The 23,215-nt window shown below is 40.6% G+C and overlaps 1 protein-coding gene across 6 annotated transcripts in view; it reads right to left on the bottom strand.

Moving 5' to 3' along the window:
• Positions 1 to 23,215, bottom strand: part of LOC139748555 (mesoderm induction early response protein 1) — a 63,634-nt gene that overhangs the window by 19,598 nt on the left and 20,821 nt on the right. For 5 of the 6 annotated variants that reach the window (XM_071661599.1, XM_071661598.1, XM_071661600.1 and 2 more), the window contains 3 exons: positions 12,735 to 12,909; positions 2,489 to 2,740; positions 1,876 to 2,002 (listed from right to left, as the gene is read on the bottom strand). In XM_071661599.1, the coding sequence (XP_071517700.1) occupies positions 1,876 to 2,002; positions 2,489 to 2,740; positions 12,735 to 12,909 (554 nt within the window). The remainder of the gene's footprint in view (positions 1 to 1,875; positions 2,003 to 2,488; positions 2,741 to 12,734; positions 12,910 to 23,215) is intronic. The other variant, XM_071661602.1, reaches the window with a different exon arrangement.

The following is a 23,215-nucleotide window of genomic DNA, read 5'->3' as shown; positions in this document are numbered from 1 at the left end:
TGAGTTTGGAAAAGTGTGTGGAAGAAGAAAGTTAAGAGTAAATGTGAATAAGAGCAAGGTTATTAGGTACAGTAGGGTTGAGGGTCAAGTCAATTGGGAGGTGAGTTTGAATGGAGAAAAACTGGAGGAAGTGAAGTGTTTTAGATATCTGGGAGTGGATCTGGCAGCGGATGGAACCATGGAAGCGGAAGTGGATCATAGGGTGGGGGAGGGGGCGAAAATCCTGGGGGCCTTGAAGAATGTGTGGAAGTCAAGAACATTATCTCGGAAAGCAAAAATGGGTATGTTTGAAGGAATAGTGGTTCCAACAATGTTGTATGGTTGCGAGGCGTGGGCTATGGATAGAGTTGTGCGCAGGAGGATGGATGTGCTGGAAATGAGATGTTTGAGGACAATGTGTGGTGTGAGGTGGTTTGATCGAGTGAGTAACGTAAGGGTAAGAGAGATGTGTGGAAATAAAAAGAGCATGGTTGAGAGAGCAGAAGAGGGTGTTTTGAAGTGGTTTGGGCACATGGAGAGGATGAGTGAGGAAAGATTGACCAAGAGGATATATGTGTCGGAGGTGGAGGGAACAAGGAGAAGAGGGAGACCAAATTGGAGGTGGAAAGATGGAGTGAAAAAGATTTTGTGTGATCGGGGCCTGAACATGCAGGAGGGTGAAAGGAGGGCAAGGAATAGAGTGAATTGGAGCGATGTGGTATACCGGGGTTGACGTGCTGTCAGTGGATTGAAGCAGGGCATGTGAAGCATCTGGGGTAAACCATGGAAAGCTGTGTAGGTATGTATATTTGCGTGTGTGGACGTATGTATATACATGTGTATGGGTGGGGGGGGTTGGGCCATTTCTTTCGTCTGTTTCCTTGCGCTACCTCGCAAACGCGGGAGACAGCGACAAAGTATAATAAATAAATAAATAAAATATTCTGGTTCTGGTAGCACGATGACAGTCCTTTACACAGAATGTTTTTCTACTACTGTGGACTAAAGATAGGGAGGGCTAGGTGGATTACATGTATTGGGACTACTAAAAAGTATGAGACACAGTAGTACACAGAGGGCTGATTAAGAGGCTGGAACACCAGGCATAAATAAAGGGGAAGATCCCTTTAACAGAGAAATATCTTTATGGAGGGGAACAACTCATTCTTCGTAACTCTACATTTTCCTGCTATGAGTGCTGTGTGCGCACCCTGCCTTTTCACAAAATGGTAAGAGCAACAAATAGTAGCAGTAGGTAGGAATATTAAACAGGAGCATCAGTTAGAAGCAGCAGATAGGAACATTATGTATAAGCAGTATGTTGGAACATTAAGTAGACACAGGAGGTAGAAGTGGTCAATACGAAACGTTAGGTAGAAGCCTCTAGAAACTGTGTGCTAGAGTTGCCCTTTGCCACAGGCCTGTTAAGTGCAAGGGACTAAAGGCTAAGAATGGCACTGGTATTCACCAGTTGTGAAGACTTTTCCCACGGCCACCCCCTTGGAGGAGTTCATAAAGGAAATGGGAATTAAAGATAATGAGATAGAAGGGATAAATTAACCATGTCATATACAAATTGGGTTAAGGTAAACAGCATCATGCCACAGGATTCTGTTCTGGGACCATCTGGAACTTTAACTCACACCAGACATCTACCTACACATGCTTTATTCATCTCAAAATATCTCACATGGTACAACTACATCTATGCATCATGCAAATATTAATAATCTTGGTTATATGGATCAATAAATTGCCTTGCACATTAGGTACGCGGTTGGTTAAATGATGAAGTTCTGTAAACAAAAATGTAAATGAAGTGTCTGAGAATGTGTCATCATTATCCTGAAAGATTACTTTTCTCAGGGACACAACATCAGATCTATTCATACTTACATCTGAGGGAACGAGATGAAGATGGGGTTGGAGTATCACCGTTTGTATCCATATCTGCATATAGCTGAGCCAATTCAGAAATTTTTTCTCTTCGTTTTCTTTCAGGTTTTACCTCTGGTTTTATTTCCTGTAATGACATTGTACCTAATTGCACAAGAGCATTTCTGTACAACAGAAGAACATCAAATAAACAAAACTGCATACATAAAATATGATGGACTTATTTGAATCTCTTGCTTAAAATTTTCTTTTGCAACTTTACATAGGAAAACGGAAATATTTGTGCAAGAAATGGTCTACCCTGTGGTCTTAATGGAAGGAAATCTTTCAAAGAACTGATTACTGTCGTTATCAATCTCATAAAAATTTAAAGGTTGTATTAAGGCCACCTCATATTCTATCTCTTCTACTATGGGCAAATCAAATACCTCAAGCCTTTCCCTGTAATGCAGCTCTCTTATCCAAATGTGTGTCTGTCTCCAGTTAAGGGCATATATGTGTGCACATGTGCATTCATGATGGGGATGGGGGATTACTTGTCAGGGGCTGTATACAGCTTTGAACAAACTTGCAATTCATAATTCTTAGTAATAACAAATTCATATATACCCACCTTTTCATGACTATTTACATTTTCTTCAGATGTAGAAGATCTAGAGGAAATAATTTCAGGCTCCTCAGGTTCCTCTCCCTCATTTTCAACTACCTCATTTTCAATCTCGGCCTCATTGCTATTTTCATTTTCATTTTCTCCTTGGGTTGTTTCTCCTTCTCCATTAGCTTGGTCCTCCAACTCTCCCTCACCTTCCTCAGGAGGGTATCCTCCATATATTGCCAGCAGCTGTGCAATGGGCATGTCCTGTTCCTGGGGCAAGATATCAAAATTTAATTAAAAGCCCATCTATTGTAAGCTTAATAAGGATTACAAATATATCAATAACAAAGTATACTTCATGATAGAGGTATTTACATCTGATCTATATTATAAAAAGGCACTCTGTCTGTCTGTCCACCATCTGCAGGCATGTCAAGACAGATGCTAGACAATACACAGCTGCCAATAATGCATCCATTTTCTTGGAAGGATAGAAATTGGTGTTATCAACAGTGACAAATACCTAAGAGGTAGTAATGAAAACTGAGGACAAGCACCAACAATTACTGTCAAAAATAGTTGAAAAAATAAATTCCTAGCTTTTGCTTTCAGTATTTGTTGCCACAAGATAAACTGCTGGCTGTTGAAGTTAAATATTATGGGAAAATATTCTATAACTGAGAGAAAAGCCTATGCCAGCAATATGGGATGTGTGAAGAGAGAAAATGGCTGGACAGGTCGTTATACCATTGAACAATGCCATCTGCTATTCAAGGTGTGTTGGCCAGGGAAGGAAGGGGTGCAGTAAGGGAGGGTGTAGTAGTCAAGCAGGGAAGACCTGGTGGTGGTGGTGGGGGAGTTTGTTGTGGCCAGGGAAGATGTGATGAGGGAGGATCTGGTAGCCTGAGAAAGTATGGTAGCCAGGGAGGGACAGACCTGTGGTTGTAAGGGATGATGTGGTGGCCAGAATGACAGCATTGTGGTGGTTTGGGAATATGTGGTAGCTCTCTGTTAAAGTGAGCAGACACAGGCCTGAATCTGCTTGTTCCACCACTATTTCACACAAACTATACTTGAAAAATACACATAAATTCAGTGGAACAGTGGTATAAGTGCCCTCCTTCAACATATAATTACATCTCAGTTTTCTGAATGGGTTATTACTGTACACAGTTTTCATTTCCAAACCAGAAACTTAATGTTTTTCAAGATGCTTGAAAAGTGTTTTTAAACTTAGTTTTATAATATTATAGAAATCTCCAAAAGTATATTTCATCCACTACTTTTGTTGATGTTTAAACAAAACACACTAAAACATGAGGCAGTAAAACCAAAAATTTAAGTGAATTAGCACTGTATGTTTTATCATTTATTTTTTCTTTTTCATCTCATGATTATCTTATCAATAAATCAATTCATCTTATATAATAAATATTTTCTTGCTATTAATGATGAGATTCAATGGTAATTCTTTCATGACAGCTGAACTATAAAAGTCTGTGAAATTACCAGCTGCACCAGTCAGATGCAGTGTTGTCAGGGTCAGGAAGGTTCTAGCAACACTGACCCCACTTTTGCTGGAAAACCCTATCCTGCCTCACCTTTGTTGACTTTCAATGCTAAAAGAATCAGTATCCATGAAGTCACTTTCCACATGATCCGAAGACAGACCATAATCATCAAATACTTCAAGATCATCATCAGCCTGGTTCTCTCAATCTATATCATAATTAAAAGCCACTGAAAATCCATGCTAAAAAAAAGTGTTTTGACTGGCTTGGCTGGAGGATGATTGACTGTGGGGACAAATCACAGCATACTACCACCTCAGCCAGTACTTGATTAATGAATACATGTACAGGAATTGCTAAGCTTAAGTAAATATCCTTAAAGATGTTATAAGGTTAATATGGATGGCTGGAATTATCTAAATCTAATGAATTTAATCACAAGATTAAAAAATGAAGAAAAGACATTTTCTTATACAAAATGTGCATTTTTTCACCTGTAGATATGGTAAAGTTCCAGTTCAACAAAATCATATCTGAGTCACCTTCAGATCACTTCAACACTACCTTCTATCCTTACTTCATAAAGGTCTATTTCCACTATTGAATGACTAATGCTGTATGCAAAGAATGGCTGTGATTGCCTAAGAGATTTTCAAAACTTAGGTGTGTAACCAAGAAGTAGGTGATATTTGATTTTTGCATCAGTGGTTGTGCCCTATAAACATTATAAGTCCTATCTAAAAGGCTCAACTTCATCCTCTTTTCAAATGTATATTCTTTCACAAAGTAAATTATAGAAATCTTTTAGAGGAAATAAAGTATGCTCTTCTGGTACATTTCAACATATTTATAGTTCTAACAACTGTTAAATGGTACATACCTATATATTTCAACGTATACATATATATATATATATATATACATACACAGACATATATTTTTTTTTTTTGCTTTGTCGCTGTCTCCCGCGTTTGCGAGGTAGCGCAAGGAAACAGACGAAAGAAATGGCCCAACCCACCCCCATACACATGTATATACATACATGTCCACACACGCAAATATACATACCTACACAGCTTTCCATGGTTTACCCCAGATGCTTCACATGCCCTGATTCAATCCACTGACAGCATGTCAACCCCGATATACCACATCGATCCAATTCACTCTATTCCTTGCCCTCCTTTCACCCTCCTGCATGTTCAGGCCCTGATCACACAAAATCTTTTTCACTCCATCTTTCCACCTCCAATTTGGTCTCCCACTTCTCCTCGTTCCCTCCACCTCCGACACATATATCCTCTTGGTCAATCTTTCCTCACTCATTCTCTCTATGTGCCCAAACCATTTCAAAACACCCTCTTCTCTCTGCTCTCTCAACTACGCCCTTTTTATTTCCACACATCTCTCTTACCCTTACGTTACTTACTCGATCAAACCACCTCACACCACACATTGTCCTCAAACATCTCATTTCCAGCACATCCACCCTCCTGCGCAGAACTCTATCCATAGCCCAAGCCTCGCAACCATACAAAATTGTTGGAACCACTATTCCTTCAAACACCCATTTTTGCTTTCCGAGATAATGTTCTCGACTTCCACACATTCTTTAAGGCTCCCAGGATTTTCGCCCCCTCCCCCACCCTATGATCCACTTCCGCTTCCATCCGCTGCCAGATCCACTCCCAGATATCTAAAACACTTTACTTCCTCCAGTTTTTCTCCATTCAAACTTACCTCCCAATTGCCTTGACCCTCAACCCTACTGTACCTGATAACCTTGCTCTTATTCACATTTACTCTTAACTTTCTTCTTTCACACACTTTACCAAACTCAGTCACCAGCTTCTGCAGTTTCTCACATGAATCAGCCACCAGCGCTGTATCATCAGCGAACAACAACTGACTCACTTCCCAAGCTCTCTCATCCCCAACAGACTTCATACTTGCCCCTCTTTCCAAAACTCTTGCATTCACCTCCCTAACAACCCCATCCATAAACAAATTAAACAACCATGGAGACATCACACACCCCTGCCGCAAACCTACATTCACTGAGAACCAATCACTTTCCTCTCTTCCTACACATTCACATGCCTTACATCCTCGATAAAAACTTTTCACTGCTTCTAACAACTTGCCTCCCACACCATATATTCTTAATACCTTCCACAGAGCATCTCTATCAACTCTATCATATGCCTTCTCCAGATCCATAAATGCTACATACAAATCCATTTGCTTTTCTAAGTATTTCTCACATACATTCTTCAAAGCAAATACCTGATCCACACATCCTCTACCACTTCTGAAACCACACTGCTCTTCCCCAATCTGATGCTCTGTACATGCCTTCACCCTCTCAATCAATACCCTCCCATATAATTTACCAGGAATACTCAACAAACTTATACCTCTGTAATTTGAGCACTCACTTTTATCCCCTTTGCCTTTGTACAATGGCACTATGCACGCATTCTGCCAATCCTCAGGCACCTCACCATGAGTCATACATATATTAAATAACCTTACCAACCAGTCAATAATACAGTCACCCCCTTTTTTAATAAATTCCACTGCAATACCATCCAAACTTGCTGGCTTGCCGGCTTTCATCTTCCGCAAAGCTTTTACTACCTCTTCTCTGTTTACCAAATCATTTTCCCTAACCCTCTCACTTTGCACACCACCTCATCCAAAACACCCTATATCTGCCACTCTATCATCAAACACATTCAACAAACCTTCAAAATACTCACTCCATCTCCTTCTCACATCACCACTACTTGTTATCACCTCCCCATTTGCGCCCTTCACTGAAGTTCCCATTTGCTCCCTTGTCTTACGCACTTTATTTACCTCCTTCCAGAACATCTTTTTATTCTCCCTAAAATTTAATGATACTCTCTCACCCCAACTCTCATTTGCCCTTTTTTTCACCTCTTGCACCTTTCTCTTGACCTCCTGTCTCTTTCTTTTATACATCTCCCACTCAATTGCATTTTTTCCCTGTAAAAATCGTCCAAATGCCTCTCTTTTCTCTTTCACTAATAATCTTACTTCTTCATCCCACCACTCACTACCCTTTCTAATCAACCCACCTCCCACTCTTCTCATGCCACAAGCATCTTTTGCGCAATCCATCACTGATTCCCTAAATACATGCCATTCCTCCCCCACTCCCCTTACTTCCATTGTTCTCACCTTTTTCCATTCTGGAGTGGTTTTGTGTGATCGGGGCCTGAGCGTGCAGGGGGTTGGGGGGCGGGCGGGGAATGGAGTGGGTTGGATCGATGTGGTGTGCCGGGGTTGGCGTGCTGTCGGTGGGTTGAGTCGGGGCGTGTGAGGCGTCTGGGGTGGGCCATGGGGGGCTGTGTGGGTATGTGTGTTTGCGTGTGTGGACGTATGTGTGTGCATGTGTGTGGGGGTGGGTTGGGCCGTTTCTTTCATCTGTTTCCTTGCGCTACCTCGCAAACGCGGGAGACAGCGACAAAGTATAATAAAAAAAATAATTTTTTTTTTTTTTTTTTTTTTTTTTATACTTTGTCGCAGTGTGGTTTCACAAGTGGTAGAGGATGTGTGGATCAGGTGTTTGCTTTGAAGAATGTATGTGAGAAATACTTAGAAAAGCAAATGGATTTGTATGTAGCATTTATGGATCTGGAGAAGGCATATGATAGAGTTGATAGAGATGCTCTGTGGAAGGTATTAAGAAAAAAATAATATATATATATATTTTTTTTTCATACTATTCGCCATTTCCCGCATTAGCGAGGTAGCGTTAAGAACAGAGGACTGGGCCTTTGAGGGAATATCCTCACCTGGCCCCCTTCTCTGTTCTTTCTTTTGGAAAAAAAAAAAAGAGGGAAGGATTTCCAGCCCCCCGCTCCCTTCCCTATATACATATATATATATATATATATATATATATATATATATATATATATATATATATATATATATAGTCGTAGAAAGCGACTAGAGGGGACGGGAGCGGGGGGCCAGAAATCCTCCCCTCCTTGTATTTTTTTTTTTTTTTTTTTTTTAATGGGAAACAGAAGAAGGAGTCACGCGGGGAGTGCTCATCCTCCTCGAAGGCTCAGATTGGGGTGCCTAAATGTGTGTGGATGTAACCAAGATGTGAAAAAAGGAGAGATAGGTAGTATGTTTGAGGAAAGGAACCTGGATGTTTTGGCTCTGAGTGAAACGAAGCTCAAGGGTAAAGGGGAAGAGTGGTTTGGGAATGTCTTGGGAGTAAAGTCAGGGGTTAGTGAGAAGACAAGAGCAAGGGAAGGAGTAGCAATACTCCTGAAACAGGAGTTGTGGGAGGATGTGATAGAATGTAAGAAAGTAAATTCTCGATTAATATGGGTAAAACTGAAAGTTGATGGAGAGAGATGGGTGATTATTGGTGCATATGCACCTGGGCATGAGAAGAAAGATCATGAGAGGCAAGTGTTTTGGGAGCAGCTGAATGAGTGTGTTAGTGGTTTTGATGCACGAGACCGGGTTATAGTGATGGGTGATCTGAATGCAAAGGTGAGTAATGTGGCAGTTGAGGGAATAATTGGTGTACATGGGGTGTTCAGTGTTGTAAATGGAAATGGTGAAGAGCTTGTAGATTTATGTGCTGAAAAAGGACTGATGATTGGGAATACCTGGTTCAAAAAGCGAGATATACATAAGTATACTTATGTAAGTAGGAGAGATGGCCAGAGAGCGTTATTGGATTACGTGTTAATTGACAGGCGCGCGAAAGAGAGACTTTTGGATGTTAATGTGCTGAGAGGTGCAACTGGAGGGATGTCTGATCATTATCTTGTGGAGGCTAAGGTGAAGATTTGTATGGGTTTTCAGAAAAGAAGAGTGAATGTTGGGGTGAAGAGGGTGGTGAGAGTAAGTGAGCTTGGGAAGGAGACTTGTGTGAGGAAGTACCAGGAGAGACTGAGTACAGAATGGAAAAAGGTGAGAACAATGGAAGTAAGGGGAGTGGGGGAGGAATGGCATGTATTTAGGGAATCAGTGATGGATTGCGCAAAAAATGCTTGTGGCATGAGAAGAGTGGGAGGTGGGTTGATTAGAAAGGGTAGTGAGTGGTGGGATGAAGAAGTAATAGTATTAGCGAAAGAGAAGAGAGAGGCATTTGGACGATTTTTGCAGGGAAAAAATGAAATTGAGTGGGAGATGTATAAAAGAAAGAGACAGGAGGTCAAGAGAAAGGTGCAAGAGGTAAAAAAAAAGGGCAAATGAGAGTTGGGGTGAGTGAGTATCATTAAATTTTAGGGAGAATAAAAAGATGTTTTGGAAGGAGGTAAATAAAGTGCATAAGACAAGGGAGCAAATGGGAACTTCAGTGAAGGGCGCAAATGGGGAGGTGATAACAAGTAGTGGTGATGGGAGAAGGAGATGGAGTGAGTATTTTGAAGGTTTGTTGAATGTGTTTGATGATAGAGTGGCAGATATAGGGTGTTTTGGTCGAGGTGGTGTGCAAAGTGAGAGGGTTAGGGAAAATGATTTGGTAAACAGAGAAGAGGTAGTAAAAGCTTTGCGGAAGATGAAAGCCGGCAAGCCAGCAGGTTTGGATGGTATTGCAGTGGAATTTATTAAAAAAGGGGGTGACTGTATTGTTGACTGGTTGGTAAGGTTATTTAATGTATGTATGACTCATGGTGAGGTGCCTGAGGATTGGCGGAATGCGTGCATAGTGCCATTGTACAAAGGCAAAGGGGATAAGAGTGAGTGCTCAAATTACAGAGGTATAAGTTTGTTGAGTATTCCTGGTACATTATATGGGAGGATATTGATTGAGAGGGTGAAGGCATGTACAGAGCATCAGATTGGGGAAGAGCAGTGTGGTTTCAGAAGTGGTAGAGGATGTGTGGATCAGGTGTTTGCTTTGAAGAATGTATGTGAGAAATACTTAGAAAAGCAAATGGATTTGTATGTAGCATTTATGGATCTGGAGAAGGCATATGATAGAGTTGATAGAGATGCTCTGTGGAAGGTATTAAGAATATATGGTGTGGGAGGCAAGTTGTTAGAAACAGTGAAAAGTTTTTATCGAGGATGTAAGGCATGTGTACGTGTAGGAAGAGAGGAAAGTGATTGGTTCTCAGTGAATGTAGGTTTGCGGCAGGGGTGTGTGATGTCTCCATGGTTGTTTAATTTGTTTATGGATGGGGTTGTTAGGGAGGTAAATGCAAGAGTTTTGGAAAGATGGGCAAGTATGAAGTCTGTTGGGGATGAGAGAGCTTGGGAAGTGAGTCAGTTGTTGTTCGCTGATGATACAGCGCTGGTGGCTGATTCATGTGAGAAACTGCAGAAGCTGGTGACTGAGTTTGGTAAAGTGTGTGAAAGAAGAAAGTTAAGAGTAAATGTGAATAAGAGCAAGGTTATTAGGTACAGTAGGGTTGAGGGTCAAGTCAATTGGGAGGTGAGTTTGAATGGAGAAAAACTGGAGGAAGTGAAGTGTTTTAGATATCTGGGAGTGGATCTGGCAGCGGATGGAACCATGGAAGCAGAAGTGGATCATAGGGTGGGGGAGGGGGCGAAAATTCTGGGGGCCTTGAAGAATGTGTGGAAGTCGAGAACATTATCTCGGAAAGCAAAAATGGGTATGTTTGAAGGAATAGTGGTTCCAACAATGTTGTATGGTTGTGAGGCGTGGGCTATGGATAGAGTTGTGCGCAGGAGGATGGATGTGCTGGAAATGAGATGTTTGAGGACAATGTGTGGTGTGAGGTGGTTTGATCGAGTAAGTAACGTAAGGGTAAGAGAGATGTGTGGAAATAAAAAGAGCGTGGTTGAGAGAGCAGAGGAGGGTGTTTTGAAATGGTTTGGGCACATGGAGAGAATGAGTGAGGAAAGATTGACCAAGAGGATATATGTGTCGGAGGTGGAGGGAACGAGGAGAAGAGGGAGACCAAATTGGAGGTGGAAAGATGGAGTGAAAAAGATTTTGTGTGATCGGGGCCTGAACATGCAGGAGGGTGAAAGGAGGGCAAGGAATAGAGTGAAGTTGAGCGATGTGGTATACCGGGGTTGACGTGCTGTCAGTGGATTGAATCAGGCATGTGAAGCGTCTGGGGTAAAGCCATGGAAAGCTGTGTAGGTATGTATATTTGCGTGTGTGGACGTGTGTATGTACATGTGTATGGGGGGGGGGGGGGTTGGGCCATTTCTTTCGTCTGTTTCCTTGCGCTACCTCGCAAACGCGGGAGACAGCGACAAAGTATAAAAGAAAAAAAAAAAAAAATATATATATATATATATATATATATATATATATATATATGTTTTTTTTTCATACTATTCGCCATTTCCCGCGATAGCGAGGTAGCGTTAAGAACAGAGGACTGGGCCTTTGAGGGAATACCCTCACCTGGCCCCCTTCTCTGTTCCTTCTTTTGGAAAATTAAAAAAAAACAAAACAAAAAAAAAAACATGCCTTACAGCCTCGATAAAAACTTTTCACTGCTTCTAGCACATATACATACGTATACATATACATATCAACATATACATACACATACACAGACATATACATATATACACATGTACAAATTCATACATGCTTGCCTTCATCCATTCCCGGTGCTACCCCAACCCACAGGAAACAACATCACTACCCCCTGATTTAGAGAGGTAGCACCTGGGAGATGGACAAAAAGGCCTAACTCATTCACACTCAGTCTCTATCTGTCATGTGTAATGAATCAAAACCACAGCTCCCTATCCACAGACCTTTCCATGGTTTACCCTAGACATGTCACATGCCCTGGTTCAGTCCACTGACAGCACGTCAATATATCATTTACCCAATAATATATGTAATGCAAATACTGTATAAAGTATTTCCTTTAGGTTACAGATAGGTGTCTCGGAGGGTTTGCAGCCTGTACTTAGTTTTTACAAGTTATGTGGCTGCTTGGTTGGTCATAAAAATTTATAAAAAAATAGCCCTTACTGTGCCAATACCAGACCAAGAGGCAAAAATAATACAGCTGACACTCAAAAAATTGTATGCCAAAGTTGGTAAGTTGATGGAGCAAGGGGAAAAGGATGACTAAGGAATGGAATGACACAGTGAAAAAGCCTTTGAGGTACTGGGGCCTGAACATTCAGGAGGGTGAGAGACTTACATATAACAGAACAAACTGAACCAATCTGGTATATAGAGGGCAACATGCTCTTACTGGGCTAAACCAGGGAATATGAAGCAGTGAGAGGAAACCATGCAATGGTCTGTGGGGCTGGACAGTGGATGGTGCACTCCTGCTTTGGTGAATTATGGAAAGATGGCTAATACGAAGATGTACACCTACTCCTGCCATTTTCTCACAGATGCCAAAAATGGTGACTAGAGTATGAAAAAATCATACATATCATACATTGTCATAGAAATTTTAATTTCTGTAATGAATAATCCTGTTTGAAATACTATCACAGGTTTACAAAAGCATACAAAGAAATCCAATACAACCAGATTCTTGTTACATGAAGCCTTACTCTACCGACATCTTGAAGTCCCTTAGTAACATTCATTAATGCATTCGCCTCTCCAGAAGTAACTATCAAGCTCTTCATAAATTGGACCGACAAAATTCCAATACGTATGCACGAAGAAGCATGAGAAATACATCTACAATCCTTAACACATAATACTACAAAAATTAACAAAAATTTTATCGATACATATAACTGGAGAGGTACATCACCCTCACCTCCTGCAAGTTATCAATGCCACTCACCTTCTCAAGATTATCAATTTCTTCTTCCCTGTCAGTACCTTCTTCCATATCCTCCTCTTCGTCTAATGTTCTCTCATCATCATAGTCATCAACTAGCATTTCCGCCGTGGGCTCAAATTCTCCGTCTGCAGCGTCACTTTCACTGCCAGTGGTCCCTGCTGCTTTCTTTCTGCTGCTGAAAAATAAAGTATATTCCACATTATTTTGCAATTACTTTCTTTCATACTTGTTTTCTGTTTCCTCGATAGTGAGGCAGCACCAGGAATAGATGAAAAGACCTTATTCACTCGTATCCATTCTCTACCTGTCATATAAAATGCATCAAAACCACAGCCCCCTATCCACAACCAGGTCCTACATACCTTTCCAAGTTTCCCCCTGCTGCTCCATATGACCTGGTTTGGTCCACTGACAGCACATCACCTCATATACCAAATCGCTCCAATTCACCCATGCACACCTTGCACCCTCTTGCATGTTCAAGCCCCAATCACTCAAAATCTTTCTCACTTCATCCTTCAATCATAATTTAATCTCCACCTTCTCTTTGTTCCCTCCACATCTGACACATATATCCTCTTTGTCAAAATCTTCTTGCTCATCCTCTCCTTATGTTCTAACCATTCCAGGGCACCCCCTTCAACTCTCTCAACCATACTCTACTTATTACCATACATATCTTTTCTCCTTATCCCTGGGGATAGGGGAGAAAGAATACTTCCCACATGTTCCCTGCGTGTTGTAGAAGGTGATGGGACGGGACGGGACGGGACGGGGAGGGGGGGGTATCTTCCCCTCCCATTTTTAGTTTTCCGAAAGAAGGAACAAAGAAGGGGGCCAGGTGAAGATATTTCCTCTAAGGCTCAGTCCTCTGTTCTTAACGCTACATCGCTAAAGTGGGAAATGGCGAATATGTACGAAAAAAATCTCTTCTATAATAACTTTCTCAAACAATCCTCCTCACAACACATATCATCCTCAAACATTTCATTTCCAACACATCCACCCTCTTTGGTGCATTATAGCCCATACCTCACTCTTACAACTTTGTTGGGACTACTATGCCTTCAAACATACCAATTTTTGCCCTCCCATATAGTGACCTCTCTTTGCACATTTTTCATAATACTTGCAAAACCTATGCCCCCACATCCACCCTATGACTCCCCTCTGCTTCAATGATTCCATTCACAGCAAATGTCCACTTCTAGGTATCTAAAACACTTTTACTTCGAGGTTTTCTCCCTCTTCTTGTTCCCTTCACCTCTGACAAATATATCCTCTTTGTCAATCTTTTCTCAATCATTCTCTCCATATGGTCAAACTATTTCATAACACCCTCTTCTGCTCTCTTAACCACACTCTTTTTTATTTCCACACATCTCTCTTACCCTTTCATTACTTACTCAAACTACCTCACACCACATATTGCCTTGTACATTTCATTTCCTACACATCCACCCTCCTCCATACAACCCTATATATAGCCCATGCCTCGCAACCATATAACATTGTTGGAATTACTCTTCCTTCAAACATACCCATTTTGCTCTCCAAGATAACATTCTCTCCTTCCACACATTCTTCATCACTCCCAGACCCTTTGCCCTCCCCACCTTGTGAGTCACTTTCGCTTCCATGGTTCCATTCTCTGCTAAGTCCACTCCTAGATATCTAAAACACTTCACTTCCTCCAATTTTTCTCCAGTCAAACATACATCCCAATTAACTTGACCCTCAACCCTACTGAACCTAATAACCTTGCTCTTATTCACATTTACTCTCGACTTTCTCCTTTCACACACTTTTCCAAACTGTCACCAACCTCTGAAGTTCTCACATGAATCAGCCACTAGAGCTGTACCATCAGCAAACAACCGACTTACTTCCCATGCCCTCTCATCCACAACACACTGCATACTTGCTCCTCCCTAACCACCCCATCCATAAACAAATGAAACAACCATGGGGACATCACACACCATGCCACAAACCAACATTCACTGGGAACCAGTCACTCTCCTATCTTCCTACTCATACACATGCCTTACATCCTTGATAAAAACTTTTCACTGCTTCTAGCAACTTACCTCCCACACCATATACTCCTAAGACTTTCCATAAAGTATCTCTATCAACCCTATCTTGAGCCTTCTCCAGATCCATAAATGCTACATACAAATCCATCTGTTTTTCCAAGTATTTCTCACATACATTCCTCAAAGCAAACACCTGATCCACACATCCTCTACCACTTAATGAAACCACACTGCTCCTGCCCAATCTGATGCTCTGTATTTGCCTCCACCCTCTCAATCAATACCCTCCGATATAATTTCCCAGGAATGCTCAAGAAACTTATGCATCAGTCGTTTGAACATTCACCTTTATCCCCTTTGCCTTTGTTCAATGGCACTATGCATGCATTCCGCCAATCCTCAGGCACTTCACCATGGTCCATACATACATTGAATATCCTTACCAACCAAGCAACAACACAGTTATCTCCTTTTTTAATAAATTACACTGCAATACTATTCAAACCTCCTGCCTTGTCTGATTTCATCTCCTGCAAAGCCTTCACTATCTCTTCTCTCTTTACCAAACCAATCGCCCTGACCCCTCTCACTTCCCACATCACATACAGTATATCCCCTACTTCTGACCATCTGTACATATGACCAGCAAAAATATACATAAACAAAAAATTAAGCCTGATTATACATCTGTCAGTGCTAATGGCTGAATGCATAGGATAATGACTGTCAGATGATATCCCAGCATTGTGTTCATCACAGCATCCTTCTCAGTTCTCATTCTCAGTTGCCTTTCAGTAAGCGCACATGATCCAAGTGAATCTAATGAATTTTCCTACTGGATTAAACCATTTTTGTATCAAACCCCAAAGAAGATGTCGAGCAAGAGAAAAAATCGCATGTTCACAGATCTGGCAAGAAGCCAAGGAAGATGCTTGATTTGGAATGGAAAAGGAAGGTAATCACCCAATATGAAAGAGGAATGTTATATATGTGATCTACAGATGTCCCATTCAACAGTCTCCACAACTCAAAAGAGCAAAGAAAAAATATGTGAAGCAGTGAAAGGTTCGACAAGTATGAAGTCTACTATTAAGAAAGCAAAGACAAGGGCCCATCCAGGAAATGTTGATGCTGTGGATCAAATTAAAAAATGTGTACAACTAAAATTACTAACAATTCAGGCGAGGGCTAGGAGTCTTTTTGAGACTTTGAAGGTGCGAGTGGGCAAGGATTACATCAAGAACTTCTCAGCAAGTCACAGTTAGTTTAAAAGAAGATATAGCTGCAAAACATTTGAGTCACAGGTGAAGCAGCAAGTACTGACAAAGGAGCTGCCAAAAAGGTAAAAAATAAACCAAAGAATTTAATAAACAAGTGATCTAAAAAAAATTTAAATCATAAAACTGGCTGAACAAAAATGAGATAATCACAATAGAAATTGCAGAAAGAAAAAAAATAAAAATGACAAAATATGAACAAAAGAATCTTACACAATGGTAAAGAAACTAAAGAATCATATAATAATACTGGTTAATAAAAAAGAGAATCATAATAGAAGCTGAGTAGGATAAAATAATGCTATACAGGTATACGAACTATACATGCCATGCTGATATACGTCTATTTCAAGATCCAACTGGTCAGTAGGATGGAACTCAGATGTATGTCGGGGATAGATAGTATGTATATTATGTGTATGTGCATATATGTGTATGTGAGTGGATTGGTCTTTCTTCGTCTATTTCCTGGCACAACCTCGCTGACACGGGACACAGCAGATCAAGTATATAAAAATACATAACCATTTTTCTATTCACCCATGTATACCTAGTTATGCCAACTAGATATTCTCAATAAAGAGTCCTTTTTAACCTACAACTCACAAGACATTCAGCATTTCCATTCAACTTACTGAAAACCTTATGCTCCCTAATTATACCCTCAAGTGCCACATTATTACTTTTACATTTAAATCCCCATCACTAATAAATGGTGTCTTGGTTCAAAACTACTGATACACTCACTGAGCTGCTCCAAAAACACTCCCTCTCTTCATCACTCTTCTTAAGGCCAGATGTGTATGCATTAATAAACACCTATCTTTCATAATCCAATTTCATTTTCACCCACATCAGTCAGGAGCTCACTTTCTTACACTTTTACAGATTCCCACAACTCCAGCTTCAGAAGTTGTGCTCCTTCTTCCTTGGCTCTCATCCTCACACTAACCCCTAAATTTATCCCTCAGACATCCCAAACCATTCCTTACCCTTGAGCTTTGTTTCAGTCAGAGATACAACATCCACATTCCTTTCCTCTAGCACAGCCTTTCTTCTCATCTATGTCAGATCCACACATATTTATACACCCTAGCCTGTGCCTTCGAGGAGAAGGAGCACTCCTCACTTGGCTCTCTCTTCTGCTCCATATTTCAGAAACTGAAAAAAAGGGGAGGGTTTCCAACTCCAATCCTGCCTGTCTTAGTCTCCTTCTATGCCATGCAGGGAATACATGGGCAGAGTTCTTTCTCCCCTGAAATCACATAAAGCTAAACATATTTCATTTTGCACAGAAAAGCACTACCTTCAGAAGTAAATCAATGGAAATATTCATCTTTTCTGAACACACTTGTTCCTATTTTTGCATCTAGGAGGTACATGCACCATCTGAATCTAAAATCCCTGTTACCATATTCACACTAAAGATACTTGCTATACAACAGCAACACTTGGAATATTTGCTGAACAGCACTGTCAGATGGCCTGGTCATCAAAGAAGGGGCAGAGTGTAAATACTCATACTTCACTAGCAAGGATAATCCACAAAGGACCTGTGTACCCTTCAACTCCTATCATAAGCCAGCCTCCAGATGTATAATGTTCTAGAAAAAGTTTTGATGGTATTTCTTGTATAATGTATAATGTCCTAGAAAAAGTTTTGATGGTATCTCTTGTTAAAAGCTGATATCTACTCTACATTCACTGAGAACCAATCACTTTCCTCTTTTCCTACACGTACACATGCCTTACATCCTCGATAAAAACTTTTCACTGCTTCTAACAACTTGCCTCCCACAGCATATATTCTTAATACCTTCCACAGAGCATCTCTATCAACTCTATCATATGCCTTCTCCAGATCCATAAATGCTACATACAAATCCATTTGCTTTTCTAAGTATTTCTCACATACATTCTTCAAAGCAAACACCTGATCCACACATCCTCTACCACTTCTGAAACCACACTGCTCTTCCCCAATCTGATGCTCTGTACATGCCTTCACCCTCTCAATCAATACCCTCCCATATAATTTGCCAGGAATACTCAACAAACTTATACCTCTGTAATTTGAGCACTCACTCTTATCCCCTTTGCCTTTGTACAATGGCACTATGCACGCATTCCGCCAATCCTCAGGCACCTCACCATGAGTCATACATACATTAAATAACCTTACCAACCAGTCAACAATACAGTCACCCCCTTTTTTAATAAATTCCACTGCAATACCATCCAAACCTGCTGCCTTGCCGGCTTTCATCTTCCGCAAAGCTTTTACTACCTCTTCTCTGTTTACCAAATCATTTTCCCTAACCCTCGCACTTTGCACACCACCTCGACCAAAACACCCTATATCTGCCACTCTATCATCAAACACATTCAACAAACCTTCAAAATACTCACTCCATCTCCTTCTCACATCACCACTACTTGTTATCACCTCCCCATTTGCGCCCTTCACTGAAGTTCCCATTTGCTCCCTTGTCTTACGCACTTTATTTACCTCCTTCCAGAACATCTTTTTATTCTCCCTAAAATTTAATGATACTCTCTCACCCCAACTCTCATTTGCCCTTTTTTTCCACCTCTTGCACCTTTCTCTTGACCTCCTGTCTCTTTCTTTTATACGTCTCCCACTCAATTGCATTTTTTCCCCTGCAGGGGTGTGTGATGTCTCCATGGTTGTTTAATTTGTTTATGGATGGGGTTGTTAGGGAGGTGAATGCAAGAGTTTTGGAAAGAGGGGCAAGTATGAAGTCTGTTGGGGATGAGAGAGCTTGGGAAGTGAGTCAGTTGTTGTTCGCTGATGATACAGCGCTGGTGGCTGATTCATGTGAGAAACTGCAGAAGCTGGTGACTGACTTTGGTAAAGTGTGTGAAAGAAGAAAGTCAAGAGTAAATGTGAATAAGAGCAAGGTTATTAGGTACAGTAGGGTTGAGGATCAAGTCAACTGGGAGGTGAGTTTGAATGGAGAAAAACTGGAGGAAGTGAAGTGTTTTAGATATCTGGGAGTGGATCTGGCAGCGGATGGAACCATGGAAGCGGAAGTGGATCATAGGGTGGGGGAGGGGGCGAAAATTCTGGGAGCCTTGAAGAATGTGTGGAAGTCGAGAACATTATCTCGGAAAGCAAAAATGGGTATGTTTGAAGGAATAGTGGTTCCAACAATGTTGTATGGTTGCGAGGCGTGGGCTATGGATAGAGTTGTGCGCAGGAGGATGGATGTGCTGGAAATGAGATGTTTGAGGACAATGTGTGGTGTGAGGTGGTTTGATCGAGTAAGTAACGTAAGGGTAAGAGAGATGTGTGGAAATAAAAAGAGCGTGGTTGAGAGAGCAGAAGAGGGTGTTTTGAAATGGTTTGGTCACATGGAGAGAATGAGTGAGGAAAGATTGACCAAGAGGATATACGTGTCGGAGGTGGAGGGAACGAGGAGAAGAGGGAGACCAAATTGGAGGTGGAAAGATGGAGTGAAAAAGATTTTGTGTGATCAGGGACTGAACATGCAGGAGGGTGAAAGGAGGGCAAGGAATAGAGTGAATTGAAGCGATGTGGTATACCGGGGTTGACGTGCTATCAGTGGATTGAATCAAGGCATGTGAGGCGTCTGGGGTAAACCATGGAAAGCTGTGTAGGTATGTATATTTGCGTGTGTGGACGTATGTATATACATGTGTATGGGGGTGGGTTGGGGCATTTCTTTCGTCTGTTTCCTTGCGCTACCTCGCAAACGCGGGAGACAGCGGCAAAAAAAAAAAAAAAAAAATCTACTCTACGTCTATTCAACAAGGGCTGCTAATCAAAATTAAGACATACCTCAGTAAAACTCTTGGTTTTGATCTTACAGTCATTTTCAAGGTTGTCATGGTCAAGAAAACATTAAACTTGCCACAACATCCATTTTCATTGTGTATTTCAGATTTCTGATTTTCCTAATGGCTACTAAATCGAGCAAATTGCAAGGAATGGATTCATTATAAAATTATGCAGAATAAAACATTACTGTTATCCCTGGGGATAGGGGAGAAAGAATACTTCCCACGTATTCCCTGCGTGTCGTAGAAGGCGACTAAAAGGGGAGGGAGTGGGAGGCTGGAAATCCTCCCCTCTCATTTTTAGATTTTCTGAAAGAAGGAACAGAGATTGGGGCCAAGTGCGGATATTCACTTAAAGGCTCAGTCCTCTGTTCTTAACGCTACCTCGCTAATATAGGAAATGGAGAATAGTATGAAAAAAAAAATACTGTAGTGAGTTATCAGTTTCAACAATTATAAGTATGATCAATAATTTTCACCTCAAGTGCAAGTTTTAGCAAATACAATGCAACTTTTTACATGAACATGATATGGTGGTCTGATCATTCTCATCTCCCTGGATACAAGTGGTGAGCTAAGACTGGAATACAGAAACAACAGTACACTTTTCAATCACAGATGTCCTTCCATCAAGTAAAAGTTACAACAAAGATGATGTAAAGAAGCCAACTGAAAACTTGAGCACAATGATATATTCAAAATGAAGATGAATCTGATGCATCTATCCTAAGTATCATTAGGAACAAAAGACAGCTTCTGATGAAATTGTGGATTACCTCATAACAGCGACCTTAGAAGAAGCTGTCGACACTGTAACAGCAGCTGCTAATAAAAAAAAATGTCTCATTCTGACATAATAGCATCATTCAGAGATGTATGCTATCCTGTTTAAAACAAGCGTATCAGACAACATATAACTGGGCCCCTTCAAGGCCATTTGTGATATCAGAAACACACAGATGAGCATGGCAACAGTACAAAGGCATAAAAATTATTCAAAGAAAATAAAATAAAATGCAAATTATTCAGGTGAACAAGGAGGCACAAATAATGTTAATTGTGGCCTTGAAGTATAATGGTGGTTAACTTTATTCTTAAACATAGCTACTGTACTATTGCTTTCAAGCACTCTAATTGGTAAATCATTCCATATGTAAATATTGCTGTTGAAGAAAAAAAAATCTCACCTCATTTGAGGTAAATTGTTGGTCCATGATTGTGTATCCATTACAATGGGTGAAATCACACAAATTAAGCCTTAAGTAGTTTATCAAATTGAGGTTATCAAATCCCTTGATAATTTTGAATACTTGTATTAGATCACATCTTAACCTTCTCATTCTTTGGAACTTTCTCTACAAGAGATAGAAACCTACTGATTAAAATGTTTAATGTATATTTAAGAAGCAAAATCATATGTTGTGTTTTTCATGATCACTGACTAAACAATTAAAAATAAAACTTATTAAAGAGAATCCAGAAGCATTTCACAAGCAACATTGAGGGACAGAACATATGGACAGCCATTAAGGGCTGAAAGAACTGCAACTATAAAACCTACAGAAGAGAAAGATATATGATTACACATGGCAAGAAACTGAAGTTATAAAAGAAAAAGTGTTAAACCTGAAAGCCTCTAAAGAGGGAAGATACACAGTTGTTAAGTCTTCAAGAATACCATAGAACAAACAAAATATGAACCAGGCAAAAATAAAAGACAGCCTAACCAGGGAGCTAGAACAATTACTCACTGTACTGCCAAGAGTTATTCTCTTGGCAGTACATACATGGAACAGCTATAGAAACATCTAAAATAAAACTTGAAATACGGTTGAAATCAGTCCCAGATGAACCAAGAATCAATTATTCAATGCAGGTGGCAGCTGAGAGGAATAATCTCATGAATCAAGCAAGACATATAGCGAGTGCTATGCTTTACCCTACCATTATGGCTAAAAAAAATTTATAGGTACAGAATTACTCTATCTTACAATCCATGCAAATTTTATTCATTACATCCATATTATCATCCAATCTCTCCTAACCTCTTTTTGAGATGAAAACAACTTGCTACAGGACCAATTTATGCCAATATAGACAAAAAATATGCAATATACAACACACATCACTGCCACCTCACCCATCACCATCCACCTAGCACAGCTCTCAGCCACAAGTACTGGCTTTATTCCCATAAAATAAATACATAACACTGATAACATTCTGCAGGTTCCTAACTAATTCATGCATCAAAAAGTAATTACACAGAGCATAACATTGAGAAAAATACTGTAACAATAATAAGTATAGCACAGGAGTGTACAATTTAGAATATTTCCAGTTCAGGGAGGTGTGGCCAGTCATCTCACAGGTAAAACACATACATCTTACTTGGTGAGTGACGTAGTACATTGTATTTATAGATTTTCTTCAAAAGTTTTCTCCAGTATGTTCTTACCAAAAGCATGAATAATGGTTACTTACATATTCTGAAAAAAATATAGGTAATCTCGACTTTCATCTTTTAATCAGTGATAAGGATAATTACATTTTCAGCATATTTTCATAAACTACTTTTTCTAGTTTTTTTTTTTTTTGCCGGTCTCCCGCGTTTGCGAGGTAGCGCAAGGAAAGAGACGAAAGAAATGGCCCAACCCACCCCCATACACATGTATATACATACGTCCACACACGCAAATATACATACCTACACAGCTTTCCATGGTTTACCCCAGACGCTTCACATGCCCTGATTCAATCCACTGACAGCACGTCAACTCCGGTATACCCATCGATCCAATTCACTCTATTCCTTGCCCTCCTTTCACCCTCCTGCATGTTCAGGCCCCGATCACACAAAATCTTTTTCACTCCATCTTTCCACCTCTAATTTGGTCTCCCACTTCTCCTCGTTCCCTCCACCTCCGACACATATATCCTCTTGGTCAATCTTTCCTCACTCATTCTCTCCATGTGCCCAAACCATTTCAAAACACCCTATTCTGCTCTCTCAACCACGCTCTTTTTATTTCCACACATCTCTCTTACCCTTACGTTACTTACTCGATCAAACCACCTCACACCACACATTGTCCTCAAACATCTCATTTCCAGCACATCCATCCTCCTGCGCACAACTCTATCCATAGCCCACGCCTCACAACCATACACCATTGTTGGAACCACTATTCCTTCAAACATACCCATTTTTGCTTTCCGAGATAATGTTCTCAACTTCCACACATTCTTCAAGGCTCCCAGGATTTTCGCCCCCTCCCCCACCCTATGATCCACTTCCGCTTCCATGGTTCCATCCACTGCCAGATCCACTCCCAGATATCTA

Source organism: Panulirus ornatus, chromosome 5 (assembly GCF_036320965.1).
Source record: "Panulirus ornatus isolate Po-2019 chromosome 5, ASM3632096v1, whole genome shotgun sequence".
NCBI lineage: Eukaryota > Metazoa > Arthropoda > Malacostraca > Decapoda > Palinuridae > Panulirus > Panulirus ornatus.
The sequence above is the reverse complement of the archived record's forward strand: the minus strand, read 5'-3'. Positions and strand labels throughout refer to the sequence as shown.